Source organism: Eupeodes corollae, chromosome 2 (genome assembly GCF_945859685.1).
Source record: "Eupeodes corollae chromosome 2, idEupCoro1.1, whole genome shotgun sequence".
In the NCBI taxonomy this organism is placed as follows: domain Eukaryota; kingdom Metazoa; phylum Arthropoda; class Insecta; order Diptera; family Syrphidae; genus Eupeodes; species Eupeodes corollae.
The window spans coordinates 94388663-94415934 of NC_079148.1; the positions used below are offsets into that span (position 1 = coordinate 94388663).

The 27272-nt window shown below is 37.8% G+C and overlaps 1 protein-coding gene across 1 annotated transcript in view; it reads right to left on the reverse strand.

The window, feature by feature from the left end:
• Nucleotides 1-1595: 1595 nt before the first annotated feature.
• LOC129948237 (laminin subunit alpha) overlaps nucleotides 1596-27272 on the reverse strand; it is a 34721-nt gene continuing 9044 nt past the window's right edge. The window contains exons 3-23 of the mRNA XM_056059154.1: nucleotides 14314-14550; nucleotides 14083-14253; nucleotides 13808-14024; nucleotides 13533-13742; nucleotides 13187-13459; nucleotides 12330-12467; nucleotides 11998-12270; nucleotides 11092-11944; nucleotides 10891-11029; nucleotides 10707-10831; nucleotides 10249-10639; nucleotides 9902-10182; nucleotides 9616-9841; nucleotides 7982-9550; nucleotides 7698-7825; nucleotides 7053-7633; nucleotides 5718-6988; nucleotides 5469-5656; nucleotides 3567-5408; nucleotides 3283-3500; nucleotides 1596-3214 (exon numbers count right to left, since the gene is read on the reverse strand). Coding sequence (XP_055915129.1) covers nucleotides 1821-3214; nucleotides 3283-3500; nucleotides 3567-5408; nucleotides 5469-5656; nucleotides 5718-6988; nucleotides 7053-7633; nucleotides 7698-7825; nucleotides 7982-9550; nucleotides 9616-9841; nucleotides 9902-10182; nucleotides 10249-10639; nucleotides 10707-10831; nucleotides 10891-11029; nucleotides 11092-11944; nucleotides 11998-12270; nucleotides 12330-12467; nucleotides 13187-13459; nucleotides 13533-13742; nucleotides 13808-14024; nucleotides 14083-14253; nucleotides 14314-14550 — 10725 coding nt within the window. The 3' untranslated portion in view covers nucleotides 1596-1820. The remainder of the gene's footprint in view (nucleotides 3215-3282; nucleotides 3501-3566; nucleotides 5409-5468; nucleotides 5657-5717; nucleotides 6989-7052; nucleotides 7634-7697; nucleotides 7826-7981; nucleotides 9551-9615; nucleotides 9842-9901; nucleotides 10183-10248; nucleotides 10640-10706; nucleotides 10832-10890; nucleotides 11030-11091; nucleotides 11945-11997; nucleotides 12271-12329; nucleotides 12468-13186; nucleotides 13460-13532; nucleotides 13743-13807; nucleotides 14025-14082; nucleotides 14254-14313; nucleotides 14551-27272) is intronic.

Sequence of the window (27272 nt, forward strand, 5' to 3'; positions counted from 1 at the left end):
TACGTACGACTTCTACAACTACTGCTTACGTGTCACTTCATAACTAAAATCCCAAACGCACAAAAGCCTGACTGTAAACAAAACATGAATAGCAATTTCTTGTACCTGTTCGTATGCTTGTTATTTTTTTAAACTTTAACAAAATAAATAAACTGAACGTAAAAACTCCATGTATGCGCTGAAAACTTGTGGTAAAGAAGGAATGTAGTATGTACCTTTTAGCTCCAATAACATTCCTTCATAATCATCATAAACATGTCCTTATCTATCTATCTGCATAAAGCTAAGCACACCAATAAACTATTCTTTATTCGTTTTAGCCATCTACCTGCTACCTAACTAAACAACCAATAGGCGATCGCTTTACAATTTAAACATTCATGGTCTGCCTCTTTCTTATCTTATTTATTTTCCATCCTGGTTCTCCTAATATGAAGTTACAATAAAGCTATCTAAAGGAAAAAAGCTTTGAAGGAAGGAGTTGAATCGCATCGTAGCTTTATACATAATAGACACCATTTTTCATATACAAAGATCGTACCCAAGTAAAAGCAGACTTATGAATGTACATAAATAAAAACAAATATCGGTAAAAGATCCTGAACAGCTTACGTAAGCATGCAAACGTGTCTTTCATCCCCTTATTAGATACAATATTAAGCCATTTTGTTTTACTTGTTTTAAAAAAACCAAAACAAATTCATCAATCTTGATATGGAAGCACTTTATCTGAAAACATATGCAAGGATAGACTCAAATAGAATGAAGGAAATTGTGTAGACTTTTTGGGTCGAAAATTAATTATCTTCCTTATTCTGCTGGCTGCTTATGGGAATGGAAATAATATTTTTCTCTCGCTGCCGCTGAATTTCTCCACTTTCGATACTAAAGCCACGCCAACGACTCGGCATCTAAACGCCCTAAAAGTTTCTGCTCATGAGAGTACTATGGTTTTCATATACAAAGATCGTGCGGTTTTTTTGACAAATTAAATGACATTTATATCTTTGAAAACAAACTTATTGTACAGGTATATTTTTAAATCTTATATAAGTACTTTTTTAAACATACTCTTAGCATACAGGAGCAAGTTCGTGCGACACAGTCGTGCATTTTATTTTAACTGCTATGGTAAAAACCACCCACTCAAAATTTATTTGAAGTCGATTTCTCGTCTGGTTCTTGAGCTACGGACGACGAAAAAACGTCTCGAACGTGCGGACTTTTTTCTTATTCTGAGATTTGTTTTCAATCGATAAATATGCAAATGTGAAACAATGGTCTGAATGTGTCTAGAGACGAATACACTTATCGTGTACCTATCAGGTACTGAGGTTAGGAAAAAGTCGAGTTTAGGTAAATTGACCCTTAACTGTAGGAACCAGAGTGCCCTAGTCAACAAATTTTGTGCTTGTTGAAATTTATTAAATATTGCTAAATAATGGTCAGTTTCTGCAATTTTTAAACCAACAACAAACTTAAACAAATAAATTCCTGGTCGAATACAGTTCAACACTCCAATGTTGGTGACAAGATATACTCAAGAAATAATTACCTTATAAAATGTCTATAATGTCATTAAATTAAAACAAAACTTTTTAATGCGATAAAATACAAAAATATATTTGATATAAAACTTTAATGGGTGTAAATAGAGGTTTTACTATTTCTATTACTGGCAAAGAACAAAATTATGAAGGTAAGTATTCTAATGTAAATTATTATTAAGAGAAGATAAAATGTCAATTAAAATTCAATAAAAACCATCTATCGGTCGGTTTTGGATCCGAACCACAAAACTTCACTTATTCGCTCGATGTTTAATTTAGCGGACAAATGTCGGGCCATACGTCACCCTTGATCATCTCGGGCCTAATACGTACAGCATTACCCTTTACACTTATGTTCCTAATGCATCCCTTATAGAGTGCCTTGGTCTTAAAGCCAGGAACCTTGTGCAAATTAGGATGGCCACCCATAAACAACGGTCTGTTGGTGCGAGTATTAGTAGAGCCCTCAGTTCCGATTGCAGGCATAGAACTTATGGAGTCCACAGTCAGAGTAATGACAAACTTAGACTTCACTGCGTGAACTGTACGCCATTTGCCATCACAGAAGCTCTCACTGTTGCTCAGAGTGTAAGTTGCTTCGATTGTATTCTTCTCATCGGTCTTCACACTGAACACTAAAGTGTCATTGAACAATTCCAAGATCATCCAAGCATTTCGGCCATGCACTGAAAACAGCAGACCATTTTGAGTGCGAGGCTTGAAATCAAAGTTAATGCTCATCTCAGAACCCACTGAGAAATGTTCGAAGAGTTTCACGAAGCCAGGAGTCTTGCCGAAGAAGAAGCCTGTCTCTACCTTATCCGAACATGGAATAACTCCAATATCGGTAGGCGGATTTTCCAGTTCTCGCTTGTCAAAGAGAATTTCCTTGATGCAACCCTTGAAGAGCGAGCCCTTCACCAAGAGAGTGTTACTGTTCAGATCATCATCGTATTGGCTTGAAATACCTCCAATGTAGACTGGGAAGTTCAATGCGAATGGTTTGCCATTCATCTCCTCCATTTCCAAACTGTCTTCCTCCTTTTCGTCAACGATGAGACTGACCTTGCGTGGTTGACGCAGGAATTCCACTGTGTGCCACTCATAGTCGTCATAAATGTTGGTGGTTGTTGAAAGATTGACAACAACTGGGCCAACACGCAGCTGGTGATATAATTTACCTTCATGGAGGTAGACCGCTGTGAAGTCTGTATGACGTTTATCGGCTGCGTAAAATAGCAAACCGCTGTTGAGAGTCGATCGGAATCTCAAACTTATGTCGTAATGCTTGCGCATTCTCACAGGTAGTGAGTGAATCTCAAGACGCTCGTCACGGATACCTCGGAAGCGGTATCCATCATCAGCGTAAATTGCATCAGTAGCTGGTTCAATAGGCAACATGCAAGCAGGCTGCTCTGTGGGCTCTACTATCGGCGGTGGTCGTTTGGTCGTCGTAGTCGTGGTGGTGGTTGTTGAAGGAGGCGTTACAATAGGCGCCTTCGTAGTCATTGGTGCTTCAGTTGTGGTGGTAGTGGTGGTTGTTGTTGTAGTCGTAGTAGAAGTCGTGGTGCTTGTCGAGGTGGACTGGACAGCAATTGGAATTAGGCCTGAATCAGGTGAAATGTATGATGGGAAGTATAGTTCGACCTTTGAGGCATCATAATCTACATTACGGAAAATATTAAATGTGTCTTGAGAACCTTCTGTATAAAATAATAAATTATTTCCTTACCTAATATATCAGATGGACATCCGTTTATATTTCCCGCTACTTTCTCGGCACTGTTGCCAAAGTTCAAGACCTCATCGTTCAACGTGGCGTCACTTATGCATCCCGTAAAATAGGCCAGAGTTGACAAGGCTCCACTACTTGGCAAGTAGTTGTGTGGTAATCCACCAAAGAAAATATCACCGTTCGAAATGTTCAATGGCGGTGGAACGTTATAAGACCTAGAGTAAACAAGAAAGAAAAGTTTAATACAAATTAGAAGGGCTCGTAAAACTGATGTTACTTACTGATAATCGTATACGTCATCAACGGAGAGACGCAAGCGCAAATTGTCATGAATAACCGTCACACTATGCCATTCACCATCGTTGAAGGTCTTGTCACTTATAAGTTCCTGAGAGGCGCTTCTTAATGTCAAAAGGCCATCGTCTAATGTCAAACTAATAGTTGCAGTCTGGTTATGATTGGTGGCATAGAAAATCACACCGTCTTTCTGAATTGCCTTGAATTTCAACTTGATGTTGAAATTGTTGTTAGAAGTTACATTCGCTTTTCGCAGGAAGCCAACCTCGTGAGGGGCAAAGGACAACGTTGTTGAGTACTTGGCCGGGCATCCAGGACGCACTCCAGTTGCATTCTGATTTGAACCGAGATCGACGTTTATACCCGATATTATAACATTGTCGATGCAGCCATCGAAGTTACCCTTGACGATCTGAGGATGAGTTCGCTTGTTAGGGTGTCCGCCGAAGAACATCTTCTTCAATATCGGCAGATTTGATTCGGTGTCAACTGGAGTCTGTTCTTGGAAGATCACCTTGTCATCGACCTTCAGTATACCACGGCGACCTTCGCGTTCAGCAACAACACGATGCCACTGATCATCGTTGTATAGATCAATGGTACCCTGGGACACCATATATTCGCCGAGCTTGTACCGGAAGTATACAGCACCGTCCTCTAGTTCGACTGTCATGAAGTGCTGATTGCGCCCGTAGAAGAACATGAGACCGTCCTTAGTATCCTTTGATGCCTTGAAGCTGAATTGTACGCTCGAGCGGGTTCGGAAGTTGTATTGGGAGGCTGAAAGCACAACATAGCCATTTCCATTGAATCGGTATCCAGTTGGTGGGGCTTCGGAACTAATTAACTTGTCACGAGGAGGAATTCCCTCATTATTGTCTTGTGCATCGACAAAGTTCCATAAACCAACGAGATCTTCGCCAATACGAAGTTCTTCCATTTTTCCGATGAACGAATTGGTCTGAATGTCTTCTGGAGCAGTAAAGTCCGATGCTGGCGGATATCCACCTACGAAGAGACGACTGTTGCGGTCGACATTGAACACATTGTTTGATCCTTCTAATCCAGCGACAGCTGTGTGAAGTTTGACTGATTTATCTTCGAGTTCCTCTCTGACAATCAGCTTCGCATTACTTCCAACACGATCAACTATCACCTGATACCAGTTTCCATCGGCAACATATTTAGGATTCGTTATGCGTTCTGGGCCATTTCCTAAGTCCATAGTCAAAACTGGATACCCATTGATGATTTCCAAAGCCATAAAGTCGTTGTTCTTCGGTCCCGAACCAGTGCCAGTTGCAGCAGCACTCTTATTGTCATTACCCAGATACATCAAGAAGCCGTATTTACTCTCAGTGTTGAAGTAAACGGAAACATTCGACTTAGTTGCCAGCAAGGGAAGAGCTTCTGGAGGCTTCAGCTCAAGAATTGTGCTTGGAGAGAATTCCAAACCCACTGTAATAGCATTAGCCAATTGACGAGCTGTTTCTATTTGGCGCTTCAAATTGTTTATCTCTTCGCCCAGTTCTTGACCAAGAACTTCGGTTTCATTTTGTTTCTTGCTTATGTCATCAGCGAGCTCAACAAGTACAGGAACTTGCGATACAACATTGTCAATTTGTGATTTAGTTTGAGAAATATCCTTCGAAGCGGCATCAATGTCCTTGGATGTGTTGCGAGCCTTTTCCAAGTCTTTCGGTGTAGAGTCAGCAACGGGGATGAGAGCTTCTAGAGCTTCCTTGGTCACTTGTAGAGCAGATGTGGCTTCAGCATTCGAATCACCCCAGATACCCATCTGCGATTGGGGTAGTTGTTCAATAATTCTAAAAATAAAAACATCAAATAAAATGGGCTTATAGTTAAAAGGTGCTGATTAATCTTACGCGTTTATTTCGTCGAGTTTCTTTTCGGTCTTTGTATTGATTTGAGAAATGCTTGCGACGGCCTCAGCAGACCGGTTCAAATGAGGTTCAAGCTCACTTTGCACCTTAACTAGCGCGGACCTAGCGTTTTGAAGAAGTTCACCGGAATCTTTGTGGGCTCTTCCAGCACGATCTTCAATTCCATTGCTCTAAATATTGATCTCATGTTAATTAAAAAATAAAATAATTTTGAAATAATTGAAGACTCACCAATTCTGTAGCATTTCCAGCTGCATATCCCGCTTCTCGTGCATAGTCTTTTGCTCTGCCAACAACGTCAAAAATATCGGTGTAAGCCGTCGAAGCCTTGATAGCTTGCTCGGAGTTAGCCGTGATATTCGAGTATTGATCGGACAAGGCATTAGCCTTTTGTTTCAACTCCGCTGCACGTTCTTCAGCTTGCTGGACGTCAACTTGAGCCTGTCGGAAATTGTCATCGATCAGAGGAAACAGATCCTCAATTCTATTATCGACATTCTTTAATCCATCGAAGACATCTCTCAGATCTTGCAAATTCTGATCGATTGAACTCAACGTGGTATTACTGTCCGCAATGTATTTTGCCGCATCCAAGATATTCTGCTCGGCTTCCTTTTCTTGATCTGCAACAGTATCGAATTTGGAATTGTCAAATGACTCCTTATTCAGAGCATTTAGTTTTTCAACTTCGTACGATCGATTAAAGGATTCCTTGCTCCAATCGTAAAGATCCTCTAGCTTGTCATTTACTTCGCCAATATCGTGCTTCAGCATTTCCAAGGACTTATTTTGCATTTTAATCGGTTCAATCAGCCCATCGATCTCCCCCAGAAGCTCTGTGGTCTTTTCAAGGAGTTTAGTCGAAGGCCCCAAGTCAATAGTTATGACTGTGATCTTATCATAGATACGCTCGGCTTCTGCGAGGGCATTTTCGATTTTAGTACTGGCAGCAGTATCAAAACTCTTTGCTAGATTTTCCACTGTCCTTAGAGCATCCTTGGCCTCTGCCGAGTCCATTTTGGTTTGATTAAAAACTGCTGTCACGTTAGCCAGCAATAGTTGAGAGGTTCCCAGGCTTTCTAGAGCATTGAAACCCGTGTAATTTACACTCTTTCCATAGGTCTTGGCATTGCTCTCCAATTCTTCAATTATTGAACGAGCAGGATTGAGATTCACTCCCTTTGGATCTAGAGCCTCAACTTCGGGACGAATTTTCTCAGCAAGATCATCGTAGTACAAAAGTTTTTGACTTGTAAAGAAGGCCAGAGCAACGGACTTGAAATCTTCCATCACAGGTGAGATGCGATTTTGAAGGGCATCAGTAACATCGAGCAGAGCATGATGACACCCATCACATTCCGCACACCCTTCGTCTTTGAGCAGAACCCATCTATATGGACAATGGTCACATTTTTCTCCGATTACGCCAGGCAGACACTCACATTGTCCAGTTTGGGCATTGCAACCGAATCCTCGAGAATAGCCACGATTGCAGTTGCAAGCTGAAAAGACATTTAAGATAATTTTGAGAGCTTATGTAGCATAAATTGAGAATTCTGAACTTACGTGTGCACCCTTCAGTTGTGTAGTCCCAGAAATCAACTCCACAACGATCACACTGTCTTCCAGTAACACCAGGCTTACAGGCACAATTTCCAGTATAAGCATCGCACTGAGTGCTGTTCGAAGCCACTCCACAATCACATGACCTACATCCCAATCCTGAGTCAAAGCCATAGTGATCAGGCTTGCATTGGTCACAACGCTCACCAATTACATTCTCATGACACTTGCACTCCCCAATGAACGGATCACACTCCATTGTGCCGAGCTCCACGCAATCACAGCTCTTACAATCCTTCAATTTAACAGCATCTCCATAGAAGCCAGGAGCACAGAGATTACAAGCCGGTCCCGAAGTGTTGTTCAAGCAAAGCAGACACTCGCCAGTAATGGTGTCACATGAGCCAGGTATGTCAGCATTGATGTTGCCTGAACAGTTGCATGGTTTACAATAGTCATCAAGCTTTTCGGGTTGACCGTAGTAACCAGAAGCACAACTCTCACAACGCGCTCCTGTATAGCCTGGCTTGCAGTCGCAATGGATCTTCTGACCTGACTCGGAGATCTCACAACCAAAAGCGAAGCTACAAAAGATTTAATTTTGTTATCAAATAGAATAAAAAGTGTCAAGAGTAATTGGACACTTACTTATTGGAGTCATATGGCAGGGGACAGGCACAGATCATACAATCATGTGGGGAACCAAACGTAGCATTTCCATAATATCCTTCAACACACATCTCACAATGGTCTCCAGTTGTAGAATGTTGACAATTCTAGGAAGAACAAAAACACGTTAAGCGATTAACGCCCACAAATGTCAAACTATTGCTATACTATAGGCTTTAAACAATTAAGATCACAAAACTTCTTAGATATTAAATCTCGAGTCCGAATACCTTTAATACCTACTGACAATTGACAACTCTTACCTTACAAATACCAGTGGCACAGTCACAGCTTTCAGAATGTCCATTACAATCACAAGGGATACAATAACCACCATAAGGACCATCAGGATCCCTATAGTATCCTGGAGCACAATCCTCACATGACAGTCCTGAGTAACCCGGCGGACAATAACACCTCTCGACTGGTAGCATTTGATACGAATTAAAGTTCTCCTCATCTTCGTCAGCAAGTGTCAGATACACATCCGACAGCAAACTAATAACGGTTTGTTCCCAATAATTGGCCCGAATGTAAATGGTCTTCAAATCACGCAACACCATCATAAATTCCCCTCGAGTTACTGGCTTGCCATTCATTCTCTGGAAATTACTCTCAACCATTTGAACCCTGTTCTTGAATACAATATCATGAGCTGGCTGCTCATAGCTCTGATGAATGAGCACATCATTCTTGCCAATCAAAATCACGTCCGGTGCTAGAAGAGCCTTTCCGAAAAGGCCTGTTGTGTAGTAGAGATTGTAGACCAATTCTCCGCCGTAGGACGAAATGTGGCTGTTTTGACTCAGAAGGTAGTCTAAGACTCCGAAATAAACAAAACTGTTGTCATTGTCCTTAGCGGAGAAATCAGCTTGAAGGGTCGTTTCGTTTACAAATATTTCCTCCGACGGCACATCCCAAGGCTCTACGTTGATGGTATTGTTTTCGAAGTCCACAACACTCAAAATGACATTATTCAAGAGGCTCACATTGTACAGCCTTAGATATGCGCTTTCACAGCGGGAACTCTTTCCAAAGCAGAAACATGTGGTACAACCTTCGGGGTTCGATGCCTGCAAGTTGTAGGTGCCATCTTTGCAAAGCTCACAGCCACGCCCCTCAACGTTCTTCTTACAGAAGCAATTTCCGTCGTTTTTGTCACAAACTTCAAACTCGGTTCCGGCAATACTACAACTGCAGAGGTCACAGCGTGGGAATCCGAAATAACCATTAGCACATTGATCGCAAGCCCGACCTTCGATATTGTGACGACACGCACAAGACCCATTATGAAGATCACACTGCATATTACCATCCTGGACTCCAAGATAATTGCAGTTGCACTCTTCACACCCAATGATCTGATGGAATCCATAGGTGTACGGCATGCACTGATCACATTTATCACCGCTTACGTTTGGCGGGCAAATACATTCTCCAGTTCGAGCCTCACACATTGCAGTCACGGGACAGTCGCAGGGCTTACAATCTGGGAATCCATAGAAGCCAGTTCGACAAGCGGTGCACTTCCGTCCAATAACATTCGGCTTGCATTGACACTGGCCGCCAAATGGATCGCATTCGAAGCTTGTTGATCCATCGTAGTCACAGTTGCAGGGAAGAGCTCCGCCATTGTAGTCAGCCGTTAGCGAAAATACAGCCTTTTTGCAAAATTCGCTGGCATTGTATGAGATGTAAAAGTGATCTTGTCCACAATTCCGAATGAATTCTTTAGTTTGATCGAAAGTCTCTTCCACAAGAAGATCGTCATTGTACTTAGCGATTGGAACGAAGACAAGGTAGTCCAACCAAAGGCCTTGAGGTCGGTTGTTCTATGGACAACAAAATAGAGTTTTCTTAAATACACCCAAAGCTCAAGTAATAAAATTAGTCTTACTGTAATGGTAAACTTGAATTCATCCTCAATATCAAACCAGACATTATCGCCCATCGGCTGAATGGCACCTCGACATCCTGAGCTGGCAGGACAGTGCTTGATATCAAACTTGCCGTCATAAAACTGCTTGCCTGTTGTCAGAGTATACAAGACCCTGTACTTGGGATGATAAGGTTGGTAGTACTTCACTAGAATCACATAACGTCCTGGTTCCAGAACTTTAGATCTAAAGGGGATGAATTTACATTTGTATTTTAAATAGAGCTCATCGCATTTCTATACTCACTCGATGACAATTGTGGAATTCTGCTGATCTAAATGAACAAGACGAACCTTCTCATCCAAAGCAGCATACGGTGGTTTATTGGTAGCAACTCGATCTTCATGATCGGACTCAAATTCGATCTTCTTTGAATCTGGTACTGATCCGAACTTTGGAGTTGAACATTTTCCATCATGAATGACACAGACAGGTGTTGGCATAATGTAGTCAATCGACCAATCTTCGAGTGGAATGGCTGTGACCGAAATAATTGCTACTTGACCATTCATATCATCAAAATCGGTCTTGAAAAATAAACAAAATCAATTCAAATTCTCGTGTTTTCGTCGAAAATAAAAACAACAACTCACATAAATAGAAACAGGCAGCAGATCAGTGTCGGACATATAGAAAGTCTTCTCCCTGGATTCATCATCGATTATTGGCTGACGGCAAGACATCGAGTACAAGCACGGATACAAAGTTGCGGATCCGAAGTTTTCCTTATCCGAACCAACAACAAGCTTGATGAAGTACGTATCGGCGAAGTTCTTTTCAGTTATGTAATCTATGACGAAAACGTATTTTCCACTATGCGGGACCTCAACGATATATTTGAGGTCGTTCTGATTCTTCGAGATGATTGGGATTTCGCCAACGTGATTTATGATTGTCAAATGATCCGGATCGCTGTAGTACTCAGTTGCCTTAGCTGCAACATCCCCTTCTTTGATGACAAATGGAACGAACGCTGGCTTGAAGCTTAAAATGAAAAAAAAACTCTATAAACCCTGTTCGATGGTTGGCAACGTTTTGATGAGATATTTACTCTGAAACTGATGCATATTTGTAGTGTCTGCAGAGGTCCATGCTTCCTAGCTCACATGGATTGTCGATCTTTTGGGTAAGAATTGATGCTTCGTAATAGGCAGCTGGGAGCAGAACGAAGTAGTCCTAAAAAGTACATAATGTTTAGACAAATCAAGCTCAAACGGAGAAATTATTAAACTTACCAGCATTACATGCTTGTTGTTCTTTACGGTGATTGTGTATCGGCCGGGATCCAAGACTATCGGCGATGGTTTGTTACCTTTTGCCCCTGAAACTGTGACAAATTGGGGGTTTGTCGTGGGTCTTAGCAAAACTTTTGCACTAAAAATACATTTTGAAAGTTATAGTTAGGTCCTCAAAGATAGAACTTTTCTTAAACTTACTTTTGATCAAGTTCCAAGGGATTGTCCGACTGAATTAGGATGCTTGCTGTGATATTGTCGTTGCTGGGGTTAACATATCGAATTACCATTCGATACATGGACGACTTGAAAATGGTAACATCACTGATAACTTCACTTTGGATATCAGAGAAATCGGCATAACCCTTTCCACTGAATCCTGGAAACACCTGATCGTCGTATTGGTATCGAACTTGTGCACCTGCGGGCGTATAACCATCTTCGTACTCGTATTGGAACTGATAGAGTGTCGGGAAATAGTGAGTTGTCAATGGTTGTGTACATGTTCTGCCTGTTATTCTCGGATGGCACTTGCACTGTCCACTGTTTTTGTCACAGTCCGAACCCCAAGATCCACCGACATCACAACCACAGTCTTTGCAACCGAACAAGCTTCCGCCGAACAGATCGAAGGTTCCATCGCGACAATCGTTACATTGTCGTCCTTGCACATGAGGCTTGCAAGTACATTGACCGGTCTTGGACGAGCAGGTATCTAACCCAGCAATAGTACCATCGACATAACAATCACAAACTTCACACCCATCGGGGTTGCTTATATTCAAGTTCCAATACAATGGCTTGCAGTCGTTACAAATACGTCCCGATACGCGTTCTTTGCATTTGCAAAGCTCACCAACCGGCACCGATCCACAACCAGCAAATTTGTCAATAACACCAGCTGGGTCACAGTTGCATTCCTCACAAATTGGAAAGTTGTAGAAACCTTCCTTGCAAGAGTCGCATAGTTTTCCGTCGAAATTCGACAAACATGAGCACTGACCGTCCAAATTGCAAGTGACACCTTCCGAACCGTGTAAGTCACAATTGCACGCTAAGGAAAAATCAGTTTAGACAAGGAAATGATTAAAAAAGTTTGTCACTCACGTAAACATTCTGGATAGTTGTAGTAACCAGCGCTACATAGATTACACTGTTTGCCAGCAAAGTTCGACAAACAGTTACATTTGCCAGAATTATCGCAGGTTATTGCCGTACTACCAGTAGTGGAACAGTTGCAGGGTTGACACTCGGGATAGTTGTAGAATCCAGGTAGGCATTGATCACAGCGTGGCCCGCCGAAACCTTCACGACAAATACATTTTCCTGAGTCCTTGTTACAGATTTCGGATTGGGTTCCTTCGATATCACAGTCACAATCTGCAAATTTATACATAATTGTCAATAATTCAGATTGGAAAGCTCAAAATAAGACTTACATTTGCATTCAGGATAAGAATAGTAACCATGTTTGCAACGCTCGCAGTTGTCTCCTCCAAAGTTGCTCAAACATTTACATTGTCCTGTTTCCATGTCGCAATCGTTGCTAATAGAACCAATTCTGTTACATTGGCATGCTGTGAATTCAAATGAAATAAGTTTAAAAAACTGTAAATTTATTCAGAGGAATTCTAGCGGAAATACATAGCAAGTCGTGTAAAAGGTAGTGCTTGTTTCTGAACTCAGGATACATCGAACCTTAAAAACAGTTTCTTAAAACTGCGAACAAGAATCGGACGCATAAGTACTGACAAATCTACAAAGTCTACGATTTTCGATGTAAATAGCTTTTTGATTATATTTTAGTGACATGATACTTTAGCCAATATTTCAGTTTTTAGGTTAATATTAGAGGTCGCTCATTACGTTTTCTTATTTTCTATACTGACCACAAAGGATCTTCGTATGTTTATGCATCCTTTAGTTCTCTTGCTTGTGTTTTACGGGCATCCAGAGTTATTTAGGGTCATTCATTTCGAGGTTTTGTGTTAAAGTGCTGGCACTTGACACCTGTCAAACTCGACTAGTATTCAAACCGTCATAAAATAAGTTGAATATTCTTCATCTGTGATAATGGATCGTTTAGTACCTAATCGAACGACATTTGCTACTAAAGTTTTTTTTTTATTTTAATCACGCTTAATTCTAAAGCCATAACTTTATAATAGATTTAAATCTTCATCAAAACAACTTTCAATTACGTCTCAGTTTTCTTATGAATTTTTATAACTTTACAAACCATCGAAACTTTGTAAACCATCCAAAGTTTTGGTGAACGAAGAAAACCTTTACTCACCTTTACATTCCGGGAATGAGAAATAACCCTCAGCACATTGCTTGCAATGATGTCCAGCAAAATTAACCTTACACGGACATTCACCATCAATAGCTTCACAGTGATAGCCTTCAGTTCCGTTAAGGAAACATTGGCATTCTCTGCAATTCGGATATCCATAGTAGCCATAAGCGCAGGTGTCACAATTTGGCGGTTGGAATTCCTGACGACATTCACAGCGTCCGGTTTCTTCTTCACAATTACCAGTAGAATAAAATTGATCACATTGACAATCTTCAAACGAAAATCAAAAAAAAATATTTAGTAAATCAAAATGAATAAAATTAATCCTTAAAATATTACTCACGATGACAAACATCGGTTTCGTTCCAATATTTTCCCGATGGACGATAGAATTTAGGTTTACACTTGTTACAATTTATGCCTTCGGTATTGTGTTGACAATTCTTGCAAACGCCACCTCCATCGTATAATCCGTGAATATCAAGGGAAAGTCCCTTTCGGTCGACATCCTCGTCATAATCACACTCGTTCGAATGTCCGTGACAGTTGCAAGCTAAAATTGAAATTATCATTCGTTTAATTTTTCGAATTCGAAAAATATATTTGACAGTTACTTACGTTCGCAGAAGAATGGACTGGCATTGGTATTTTGACGCCACTTCTTTTGTTCGAAACCAGGGCAACACTTATTACATTGAATACCGCAAGTCCTATGTTGACATCTGCAGGCTAAAATTCGCACTGGACTTTTAGGATCTAAAACGTCACAAGTGTCAGCGTGACCATTGCACATGCAACGACCACCAATCGAGATATCCTTGATGGAGTAAAAGTACTGCAAAGGAGATTTAAATTAAGGTTTGTTCCGGACCTTACTTGCTTATGGTACTTACTCTTCTAGTGACAGTTGGATCTTGGCGAGCAACCGACATCAAATGTCCTAAAAGATTTTTAGTTCGTAATAATCGAATACGAATATTGGTTGCACGGGTCCACTCTTGCAGGACTGTAGAATTGAAATAGTTGTTGGCGGATGGTCTGTCATTAAGTAACATAACTGGAATCTATACAAATTTATGACTTATTATAATTTTTTATCGTAAAACAAAAAACTCAGTACAAACCTCTCCATTTTCCAGAGGTACAATTTTCGAATATTCAGTTGTACAAACAACATCATCATCCCTTGTGATCGGTTTGTATGTGTCCTTTCCAAAATAAGTCTCACAATCGTTGGGCGTATCGGAGAAATGTTGCCATGGTGTCCAAGTCTTACCGTAATCACTTGATTTTTCCAAGGTCCATAAGCCAGGACGTGGTGAGTTACCCATACGAATGAACAGATAAGCGACATGGAATTCCTGGAATTAAAAATAAGAAATATGTATTTGTAAAACAGTTTTTGACTTTTTTTTTTTGTTTCAAAAGTATAAAGGTCGAAATTTAAATTTACATTAGAATTGTGTAGTAAACAACTTACTAAATATGAATATAATTGTAATACCAAAATATTGTTTAAATGTTCAGTTTAAAGAAAATAGGTTTCAAATTATAAAACATGTTGTTTTGAATTTTAAAACAGATTGTGGTCGCCTTCTTACAGTACTCCACAAGATGCACCCAAATCTTACCGTTTAGGAGTCAAAGTATAACATTTCCTTGTAGAACATTTTTTCCAAAAACTGCCGTTCGTATTTCCTTTAGAATCGGAAATTCTTTTCGGTAAAGTATGAAATAAAGCCGCAACATCTCTACTCTTATAATTAAAACTGTCCTGATGGCTTCAGTTTTTAAATTCGGTGCAAAGTAATTCCGTACATTGAGATTGTATTTCAACTTTGAATAAAATGTTCTTTCTGTTGATGGTATCGCACTTTCTTTGAAAGCATACTTTTCGTTAATTTCTTCAGTTCCAGTGATTTGCACCAATTTCCTTAAAGGTGATTCCACAGTTCGCCGCTGCTAGTTTTCCCCAATCTGCATACCAATTTTTTTTTTTTAAATTGAATTGCAAGTCGGGTGATTACTTTTGGCAGCCTGGAATTTTGCATTTTCGATATTCTGATCAGAAAATCCGTGTTCAGCTTAAGAATTGAAATAAAGAGTGTTGCTAGACCACTTTCCAAGTAAAACATATATTTGGGAGTATTTATAAGAAGTCAGAAAATTTGTCTAAGAAAAAAACGAAATATGCTTTCCACATAGATGTTTCCACTAAGGCACCTCTCCTTATCCAGGCGGCAGCGGACGAATTCTCGAGATGGAATCAACGGTGGCGTCTACAGTTCCAGTAAGGTTGAACTACTTGGAAATTTTAATGCCAAGCTAGGATGAGAAGACATCTTTGGTGGCAAAATCGGGAGATACAGCGTGCACGACACCACCTCGGACAACGGATTCAGGCTGGTCGATTTCGCTGCGGGGCGAGACGTTCTGGTAGCTAGTACGCAGTTCACGCATCTTAATATCCACAAGGGGACATGGAAATCTCCTGATCAATCAACCGATAACCAGATTGACCACATTGCGATCGATGCACGACACTTCTCCAGTATCCAGGATATCCGAACATTCCGAGAGACCAACATTGACTCGGACCACTACCTCGTTGTAGCCAAGGTACGGCTACGGATATCCCGATCCAAGCCAAAACAAGGAAGTATTGTGAGAAGATTCAACGTTATACTGCTACAATCGCAAGAGATTGCCATGTCCTTTTCCGATCGAGTCTCTAATAACCTCTTAAGGAGTCCTATGCTTTCTACACTAAGCATTGAAAACCAGTGGCAACATTGCCTTGCAGCCATCAGAGATGCCGCCTCTGAAGTGCTAGGTTTTGCACGGCCACCACAGCGAAACCCATGGTTTGAAGACGAATGCCGGCAAGCGCACGCAGCGACACAACAGGCATACAAAACGGCGCTGCACAAAATAACTAGAGCTGCTCACGAGCTGTACGAGCAGAAGAGGAGAGAGGAACACCGGCTTCTTAGATGGAAAAAGCGAGCATGAGAAGCGCGCGATCGAGGAGATAGAGGGATGTCACAAAAGGAATGAGGTTCGTAAATTTTACTCCCAAGGGTACCAGCAACGAGCCGAAGCCTGTAAAAATCGATCAAGGAAACATCGTAATAGAACCGCAGTCGATGCTGAGAATTTGGAAAGATCACTTCTCCAAATTATATAACGGCGACGACGAACCGAATTCCGCTGTAAGGGAGATAGAACCACTCAACCTCGGCGACGCAGATCAATAATTCCGCCTGCCCGACCTTGACCAAGTGAAGATAGCTATATCTAAACTTAAGTCAAACAAAGCTGCTGGAGCTGACGGCATCGCTGCCGAACTATTCAAAGCAGCAGGCGATGACTTGGTACGGAGCATGCACCAACTCATCTGAACAATATGGTCGGAAGAAAGCATGCCCGATGAGTGGAATCTCAGCATAGTCTGCCCGATACATAAGAAAGGAGGCATCAGCCTCCTTAACATTGCGTATAAGATCCTTTCAGTCGTATTATGTGAACGTCTGAAGCTATTCATCAACAACCTGATTGGTCCTTATCAGTGTGGCTTCAGACCAGGAAAGTCCACTATCGACCGAATTTTCACACTACGCAGATCTTGGAAAAAAACCCAGGAGCTTCAAATCAGTACCCACCATCTCTTTATCGATTTTAAAGCCGCGTATGACAGCATCTATAGAGAAGAGCTCTACAGAGCAATGTCTAGTTTTAAAATCCCTGTCAAACTTATCCGATTGTGCAGATTGACGATGGAAAATGCACGCAGTTCTATCAAGGTCGGAAAAGACTTCTTCGATGCATTTGATGTCAAAAAAGGTTTTAGACAAGGCGATGCACTGTCATGCGACTTCTTTAACATCGTTCTGGAAAGAATTGTGCAAAACTCAACCGTCAACACTAGAGGTACAATCTTCCAAAGGTCCATCCAATTACTCGGATACGCAGATGATATTGACATAATTGGAAGATTAAAGCGTGATGTCAGTGGAGCGTTTTTGAGCATTGCGACGGAAGCGAAGAAGATGGGTTTAGTGGTCAATGAGGGCAAGACCAAGTATATGCTGTCATCAAAAAAGGACATCGAACAACGACGTCTTGGACAAAACGTCACAATGGACAGCTACAACTTTGAGGTAGTTAAGCACTTTGTCTACCTAGGCACCGCTATTAACACAGAGAACGACACCAGTGCTGAAATCAAACGAACAATAACTCTTGCAAATTGCTGCTTCTTTGGACTTAGAAGGCAATTGAGAAGTTAAGTCCTCTCTCGAGCATCTAAAATCACCATCTATAAGACACTATCATCCCGATTCTCATTTATGGCGCTGAGGCCTGGATCCTGTCAAAGAAAGATGAGAGCGTCTTAGGATGCTTCGAGTGAAAAATTCTTCGGGTGATTTTTGGTCCCGTACGTGGAGAATGGAGGAGAAGATATAACGACGAACTGTACGGGCTGTACAGCGACACTGACCTAGTTAGCAGAATTAAAGTCCAACGGCTTAGATGGCTAGGTCATGTAGAGTGGATGGACATCAACGCTCCAGCCCGGAAGGTCTTCGAATCCAATCCCGAGGGACAGCGCAGTAGAGGAAGACCGCGACTCAGGTGGCGCACCCAGGTGGGAGAGGACCTCAACCAACTTGGCGTGCAAAACTGGAGACAGCTAGCTAGGGACCGAGCTGGCTAAAGACGCATGGTGGTTGAGGTCCAGGTCCACCCCGGACTGTAGCGCCAACTTTAGTAAGTAAGTAAGTAAGATTGCATCCCTGTTCAAGACCTCGTTTCATTTATAATTGTTAGGTATTTATTTTTTCCATCAAATACTTCCGCGAATGATTGTTGGTAAAGTTTCTCTAAGGCTTTAACAAATTTGCTTGACACTCCTAAGTTGTACAACTTGAAGAGCTTCGTATTTCGGTAAATTGTGTCAAAGGCAGCCTTAAAGTCAACGAAAAATGCATACAGTTCTTTATTGTTGTTTAGTTTCGTTTTTGCGATAGCCAACTTGGAACTCACTGAGCATTTGGTTGGTTTCAACCCAGTCGGGGAGCCTCTTACATAGAAGTGAGGAATATATTTTTAGCTAAGCATTGAAAAACAATATTTCTCACTCTTTTTTAACAAAGACCAGATCAGAGCTTCGTAAAAATGATCTAGAGGAATATCGAAATTAAAGATTGTATTTAAATCTTCTGCTAACTTTTCCTTAAGCCCAGTTAAGTAATATTTTAAAATTCTACTGGAATTTTATTTAACCCAGCAGCTTTACCATTCTTTATTGAGCCCAATACTACCTCTAGCTCCTCTAGTTTTATATAAGTATATTTGTCCCAACAATTGTTCTGCAAATATGGGCGAGCGTATTTATGACTACATTGCTCCTCTATCGAAAAACTCAAAAGGTTACTAAAATGCTCTTTTAGGATATTCACTTTTGGTAGAGAATCTTGCTTTGTATTTTGTTGCCATTAATTTTTTAGTGAGAGACTAAAACTTCTTTGAATCCGCCTAGAGATTTTGACAATTTTTATTGATTTTTTTGTCTTACGGCTATTACGGCTAAATTGTTTGAGGGGAGGAATGCAACTGGCTACTTCAATCGAGCATAGTCCATTAAAATAAAAAGGTAAAAAGGGTGAGACAAGAAACCTTGCGTTGATGTTCAAATGACGTAAGCGAGTTGATGATGTTAATGTCGCCAATCATTATTTTAAAAGCTCTTCCTTGAATACTGTCCAAGAGGCTTACATAAGTTACTCAAGCACCAGCCTAGAGATAAGAGTTATATTCATGTTTCAGACATATAGGTTTTGTAGATTGTAGATCAGACGGAGAGACAAATTTCTTACGTCTCAACAAGCCAAGACATCTTGTGGCATTTTTGACATCGCGTATGCGATGTGGTGGTTGCTGATGCACATTACGAGGATGTCGAGATTTTCAGTTTCCTTGATGCAAATGCCGTCGCAGTTCCACATCACATCCGAAGTGGAGAATTGTGACTCTGGAAACGAATATGAAAAACTGAGAGTGCTATCGTCAGGAGATCATTTATACAAGTAAAAAAGAGTCGGAGACAAAACGGGGCCCTGGGGCACACCAGAGTTTATATTATGGGTTACAGACTTGAATCCATCCAAAACAACTTTTATTGAACGGTTCGAAAGAAAATTACTAATCCAACGAAGAAGAGATTCGTCAATACCAAAAGCACGCATTTTCGATAAGAGAGCTAGATGCCAGACTTTATGCCTTTGAAATATCAATTGCAATAATCTTACTTTCTCCAAACCGATGCAAAGATTTGTGCCACTGTTCGGTGAGATGAACCATGAGATAACCAGTGGACCTATTGCTACGAAAGTCCTATTGCCGGTCCTTAAGAAGCTTCCGTTCCTCAAGATATTTGTTAAGCTGATAAATAATAAGCGTTTTCATGACCATGGAAATAAGGGACGTTAGTGCTATTGGTCGATAATTTGTGGGAGAAGAAGATTCACCTTTTTTGGGATTGGCTAAACAAATGCAGTACTTGGAACGAACCCAGAACAATGGGATATAGATGGAAAGGCTTGGTCTTGCTAGCGTGGAACAACACCTCTTCAGAATAAAAAAGATTAATTTTTAGGATACGGTTACAGCACCATATTCTTTTCATAAAATTCTTCATGTCAAATTGTAACATTTCCGCCTGTTTGTCCTCGGTAAGATCTTGAATCTATACTTGAGCCATGGTATTTATGCGAAATAAGGTGAAATGTCGTTTTTGGAATGAATAATTTCGAAGAACAAAGTGGCTTCTTTCAACAGGTCATATTTTGTCACTAATTTAAATTTTTCCGCCGAGAAGGAGCTTCACGAAAGTAATTCGAGTTAAATCGAAAAAAGCTGGATCTGATTTTAAGCCAAAGTTACACCAAATTTTCAGGAAACATTTAAATTAATTTCTCATTTAATTAAATGTAATCTTGTGTTGATTTTGATTAATTTTAAATCAAGGCCTAAGCATTAAAAATCTAGGAAACAATTTAAAAATCTTATTTTGTAATAATATTTTAGAAAAATTCTCACTCTGCTGTATGAATATGTAAGTGTACTTTAAAGACACACATTTTGACCCTCTTTTCAATCTGAGTTTTTATTATCAATCGTTTCCCATTAAATGAGCTCAAAAGTTTGTAAAAAGTCAAAAATTATCGAACAAAGAATTAAATTTAGAAAATGTTTGTTGACTTGCTTATCAATATTTTGAACTCCTAAGTATATTAACATCACAGCAAACAGGCTATTGCCATGAACATAAAATGATATGATTCAAGCTTCAGGGCATTTTCGAAAGATAAGAATAAAATAACATTATTATATTCCGGAAACTCAAAGAGTGTACAAGATTATGTACTTGATAAGTCTTTAGAATGTTTAAAGATGAATTTTGTAATTTTTTATTTTTCATTTAAGATTAAATTTTCTGTCACTGTACGAGTATTGAATATTTTGTGTCGCTTGGTCAAATTACTGTGGTTGTATCTTTTCTTTAAAATACATCAGAAATAGATACAAATATATGAAGATATTTAAATTTGTCTTTAAGAACCAAACATGCAGCACATATGTTACGATTTAATGCCATGGAGTACTTCACAGTCATACACATAATTGCTTTTCTAATTTATCCATCTGTGAAATGACATAAAATTCTATTTTGGATAATGAAACGAATGAGCTGGAAACAAAATTAAGAAAACAAATGTGTAGGCAGAATAGGGTGGCTCAAATATCAATTTTGTGGATTTTTAAAAGGCTCAGCTGTACAAATTTACTAAATCTAAAGTTTGATTTGTTCGATTTTTTAAGAACAACAAAATACAATTTTTGCTGCAATATTGCACATGCTTTATTCAACTTATTCTTATCATGTTTCAAAACAGTAACAACAACATTTTTTTAAGAAAGTTAAAAACAAGTTTGAAGTCAATTTCTTTGTTCTTAAGATACTTGAGTCGAAAACTAATTTTTATCTTTAACTAACATTAACTAAAAGTTAACAATAATATTTTGCTCCCAATATCAGAAACCAGGATAAATGCTCAGTAGTAATTCTTGAAGGTTTTTATTAACTTCCTAAAGGAAGATATTGTAATCGTTCCGATATAATTAATTAATTTTTTTTACATTTCTCGATGTTTCAAGGTCCCTAGGGTCTAAATAAAAGAATTTTAGTAAAAGTCTGTGTTTGCATGTGTACTGTATATGTAGGTTCCCGAACCTTTGTTCGTCGTCCATATCGCAAGAACCAGTTAAGATATCGACTTAAAATAAATGTTGTTATGCAGATAATAACACAAAAAAATGCAGAAAGAACTTTCAAAAAAATCGAGCTGCTGTTTTTTTACTATAAAGGAATTTAAAAAAAAAATTAAAATTTTGGTTGACACAAAATATGTCACGAACCAGTAACTTTAGCGGCCCGTTCTGGCGTTGCACGGGTAGAAATGCTAATTAAAACGACCATGAATCACTAAATTAGAAAAAAAAATGGAATGCTTATCTTAAAGCATCCCTGTTCACTACGTTGGATGTGTTATTTGTAAACGTATTGATTTTCAGGAGATAATACACGAGAAAGTGCCACATACAATTACCCGTGGGAAAAGCACTGTTTTCTTAAGTCGATGCCAACTATGGAAAAAGTTTGTCCTTGGGATTTATTTATAGTTAGGTCAAAGGATATTTTTAAAGGGAACTGAAACCTTTTAAAAGATATGGGCAAATCAGTTGGTATCATCGGGATTCGCGGAACATGTGCGAGCTGACCGGTCGCGGGACCGGTAATGATGGTTGCTATACAATCATATTATCTCTTAATTCTTTGATCAATAGTCCCAATACACATATTGGGAGGGCTTAAATTTCTAAGAAGCATAACAGGCGTACCTATTTTTAATTTAAGTTTATGAGGTGGCAAGCCAGCATGCTTGAGATCATTTAAAAATGTCTGTGGGTAGTGCACTGTGTCTTCGATTTTGCACACGGTGTCAACAGCTTTGTAACATTTAAAATCACCTAGTACTTTTTCAATAATAATTTTGTTTATCTCATTTATTAAGTCCTTTTTGGGTGACAATATCGCCCTCAAACAGAGCCAATGGAAATTTCTTACTGTAAGATTTTTCATGTCGGTATAGATTGTGTCTATAAGAATTTCTAGACTTTGGACTGTTTGAGCCACTTCAATATCCAACAGTACCTGGGAGCTGTTTGCAATAGGAGTAGTAAATTTTCCGTCTCCGTATATTTTGTTACAACTTATAGAGTTTGGCGAATGTCTCCAGCGAAAACAAAAGTTAATCCACCCATCATATTGGATGAGTTTCTTATATCTTTTAATGTGCGGCCCACTGCTTCTATATGAGCTCTATGGCTCATGGTGCACTCATCCCAAATAATCAGCAACGTGTCCTGTAAGAGCTTCCCAGTGGACTATTTTTACGGATTGAACATGCAGACTGTTGATCTAAAGAAACAGCCAACTGTAATTTAAACGGAGAGTTAGCCGTTTTCCCATCATTTAATAGGGTTGCATCCATTCCTGACGATGTCACTGCCAGTGCTCTTCTTCCGGATAATTTTACTTTTGACAATACTAAATTGGCCAGAAAGGTTTTACCCGTGCCAGCGGGTGCGTCCAAAAAAAATGTTTGATCACTGTTATTTTCCACACTTGCATGCAAAGATCTAACAACAATTTGCAGAAAAGGATTCTCCTAACAGCGTTACGCTACAGATACACTCCTTTTAAAGATTGGAGTGAGTCGCCTCAGAACATAACTTTCCTTTGACGTTTTGTTTGGATAATCTAGATTCGTGGAGGAATGAACTTTACGACTGTATTTCTGTTATAGATGACAACATTTTTCAGACATTTCTCGATCGGGCTAAGGAGTCCGAATCTAGATAATTATACAGTAAACTTATGTCCGATCTTACAAGATATCCGGCGTTTATATTTCAATAAGAGCTTCCTTTCGTTTGAGGACTGTCTTGGAGTTTTGAATGGTGAGGGTGGTTGGAAACTTCTTATCCGTTTTTTCTCTGAAGCTGTTGCGTATAGAAATACATTCGTGGACCTCTAATGTAATGTTCAGTCTAATATAATTTTGTTTTAGCTTAACTAAAAACCCGTTTCAATGTTGATATTGAAAGTCTTTTACTGCTCTTTACTTTTTTATGTATCTAAATATCAATGATTAAACCTAAAAAATTACCAATAAGCTTAATTATACCAACCTAATATTTATTTCGAGATATATATTAGTAGTTTTTATTTTCGCTAAACTAAAAGCCTGTAAAATTTGTTATTTTCAATTCAATTAAATCGTTCAATCTGGCATACTTAATCATAATCAGAATCTTAATCATAAATTATTTTGTAAATTGTTAATTTTTATTATATAACGGCTAAAAAATAACTTCTTTCTCAATGTTTAAAATTTAGATATAACCGGCAGACGGCTTAATAGCCATGCTTGTAAATCTTTAAAATGTAAGTGAGTGTATTTTTGTGAAGAAAAAATAAAGATAAAAATAATAATAGTAATAATAATAATGTCGAACATTTTGTTGTCCTATCATTAATACTCTTCATTTTATAGCTAATTTTTTTTTCACCTTCGGTTGGTTTTAATAGGAATTTCTAAAGATTTCTATATTAATCTAGTAGTAAATATAACCTATGTTACTCAGTGATAATGTAATACAAATCTTCCCCTTTATAATATTAGTGTACATATGTGACGTAATACCAAATTGATTTAATTTTGGAAAAGATTCAACGGTTTTTTTTTCAATCAAATAAACTGAAAACAATTAAATAACACCTCGATTTTTTTAGAACAAAAATGATTTTATCTCCAAAATAATTTTATGTAACAACGTCTTCGAGGAGTGCCAACATTTTCAATTCAAACAAATTGGACTGAAAAATAAAAGATATAAATAAAAGATATAAGTATTGAAATTTTGTTGTGTAATCAACATTGACGAATATATCTTTCTTGTCTTCATGTAAGATAAGGTCTGATTACTACAAAATTTAATATTATATTTTGTTATTTTAAGTTTTTTTCTTAAGACATAAATTATGATCCACCCTAATGTACAATAATGAAGCTGTGGTAGGTATGTACCTACTTAAGAGCAGCTAACAATTACTGTGTTGGTTAAGTTGTCTTGTTTTAAGAATTCATGACCTCATTTTTTAATTTTACATACAAACATTTCTGAGCAAGTAAGTAAGTAAATATTTTTAATTTAATAGCAAAAAGATTTGATTACTTATTTGTTTTTATGAAAATTACAGTTTTTAATTAATATTTGTCATTACACTGAAATGATAAACGCATATAGACCGGAAACCACCACCAGAGTCTGATGATAATAAAAATGACATAGACTTTGCAATTTTATGCTGACTTATTATGCCGACTTTTTGAAAATGGATGTTTTTGTGACGCAGACCGCTGCAGGATCTGAAATACTAAATTCTTGACATTTCTTTAAAGTAAATTACTGAAGCTATTTGTAAACCTACTTTTTGTTGTAAGATCTTCTATTTTAAATAGAAGATTAATTACTAAGTTGGTTTGTCCTTCAAGACAAATTAAACATAAAAACTAGTGTGACTACGATTGTAGAGTAATATCAGCAAACGTTCTCAAATTCATTTCTTATTTCATAAGACTATGAAAACAAAATTTTAATAAAGAATCCATTTTTCACTAACCAACAATGTTTTATTTTTCATTTCCGTTTCATTACGATAAAGATGCTCAATTTCATAGCTTGGTCTTCTGAGGTCATAATGTTATCATTTCATGAGCGACAATAATTAAAAAAATGACGGATAATGTAGCAAGTAACGAAAGCCACACCACATTTTTAATGAAGGAAATGAAAACAAACATATACATATGGCTTCAAATACTCAGTTGACATGATGAAGGAAAAAAAAATTAACCATAAATACAATTCTAATTAAGAGTACAAAATATTCAATTAAAAATTTTGAAGATCTGTACTTATTTGTGCATAGGCAAATCGTTTAACTAACTAACAAAGTTTTTAGTTAACTTTTTGTTTGTGATATATTTTGACAACAATTAATTTTACCAATTGAATAACTAAACGCATTTTGGTTCCTTTTAATTAAGGTATTCATACGGAAATTAAGGGTAGAACCGAAAAGAATTTGACTCATATTATGACAAATATAACCAATAAATTGATGATTTTAGAGAGTAGTTCTTTAGAAATCAAAATTCTTAGTGGGCGTTTGAATTTAAAAACTGATTTTTGTAAAAGTTTGCTTTATATAAGGTTAATGCAGTAAACTCTTTTTTTTTTAAACTTAAATCCGAAAACCAAATACAGAATATGAACAAAATAAATCAAATTTATTGAACTTGCAAGAAACTTGCGGTATACCAATAATGATTTTATGTACTACAATTATTCCAAAGTCTGCATACAGGGGTTATTTTTACCGTGTGGTTTTATAATATTGTCTATTCCATAATATTTCTAAACAAAGTTTAATAGTGCAAAAAAATAGGCTGAGACATTAAAAACTTCCAATCCCGTCTGTTGATTTGTCTTGCTTAAAACTTTAAGAAATTATCATAACAATATTATCTTTCTTTTTTTCCTAATACTTGGTCAGTTTTTATAGGTTTTTTTTTAAAGTGCACAGACAAAAAAGTTGTCATATTAATAATCGTCGATGGTCAAATTGAAATTTGGCCAAATTGTCGCAGTGACTACCAAAATTATCGACTACTGGATAGTCAATAAAACAATTTTCGACTGTCAATTTTTGGGTAGTCAATATTTCAACAAAAGTAGTCGATAGAAAAATTTCGTTAGGTACAATTTGGTAACAATTTTGTTGTCATATTGACTTACAAAATTGACAATCGAGGATTGTTATATATTGACTATCCGGTACAGTAGTCAAATTAGATTACGATTTTCAGAAAATATTGTCATATTCACTTCCACAATTGTCCTATTGACTACCGCAGTTGTCATATTGACTAATACATTAGTCAATATGTAAACCATAGTTTCTATTTCCTTCAATCAAAGTTGTGATATTGACTACAGCAGTTGTCATAATGAATACCAAACAAAAAAATTGTTCTATTGACTATCCCGGTTATCGGCTGGAAATTGACTACCAAATAATCAATTTGAGTACCAAAATAGTCAATAGGAGACTTTTTTCGTTCTTTTTGGTCAGTTGAATTTTTCTAAAAGATTAGCTAAAAATCACTGAAAATATTTTTCATATGATGAAATAGTTTGATTTCTAAATCTATTTATTAACGAGATTTTTAGTCCAACACCAATGTCTACTAATTTTAGCAGCATTTTTGAAAGTTTTTATTTCTTATGTAAAAAAATGCAAAACGTATTTTTCTAAGAAAATTTTAAAGTCAATACCTTTATTTATTTACGAAATATCGAGAATGGAATACCAATTTTTACCGATTTTTTGTATGCAAAAAACGGATGTTGGATTCTTATTACAATTTTACTGAATTCCAAAAACTATTCGATTTTTCCCAAAACTTTACTGAAAGTTGACAAAAGTATTTTTATAAAACAAAGTTCGAAGCCAATACATTTGATTTTTAAAAAGGTCACGAATTAATTTTTACCAACTTTTAGTGATTTGTTTTAGGCACTAATTTTTTGTAAGAAAACTGTCACTTCGATTTTCTCTTAAAAATATCAGATTCAAAACCATTATTTTTCGTTGCATACAATTATTTTGGAGATACAAATATTTGTTGTTAATAAAATATTCGAGTTTGCAAATATTTGTTCAGTTTTTTTATTTATAAACCCCGCCATATAACATTTTAAACTTCCCATAGGAAGTTATTGTAATGAGTCCGATTTGTCAAATTGAAATTTTTAACATTTCTCGACGTTTCAGGATTTTTAGAAAGAAGTGCGCGTGTGTGTACGTACGTTCGTCCATAGCTCAAGA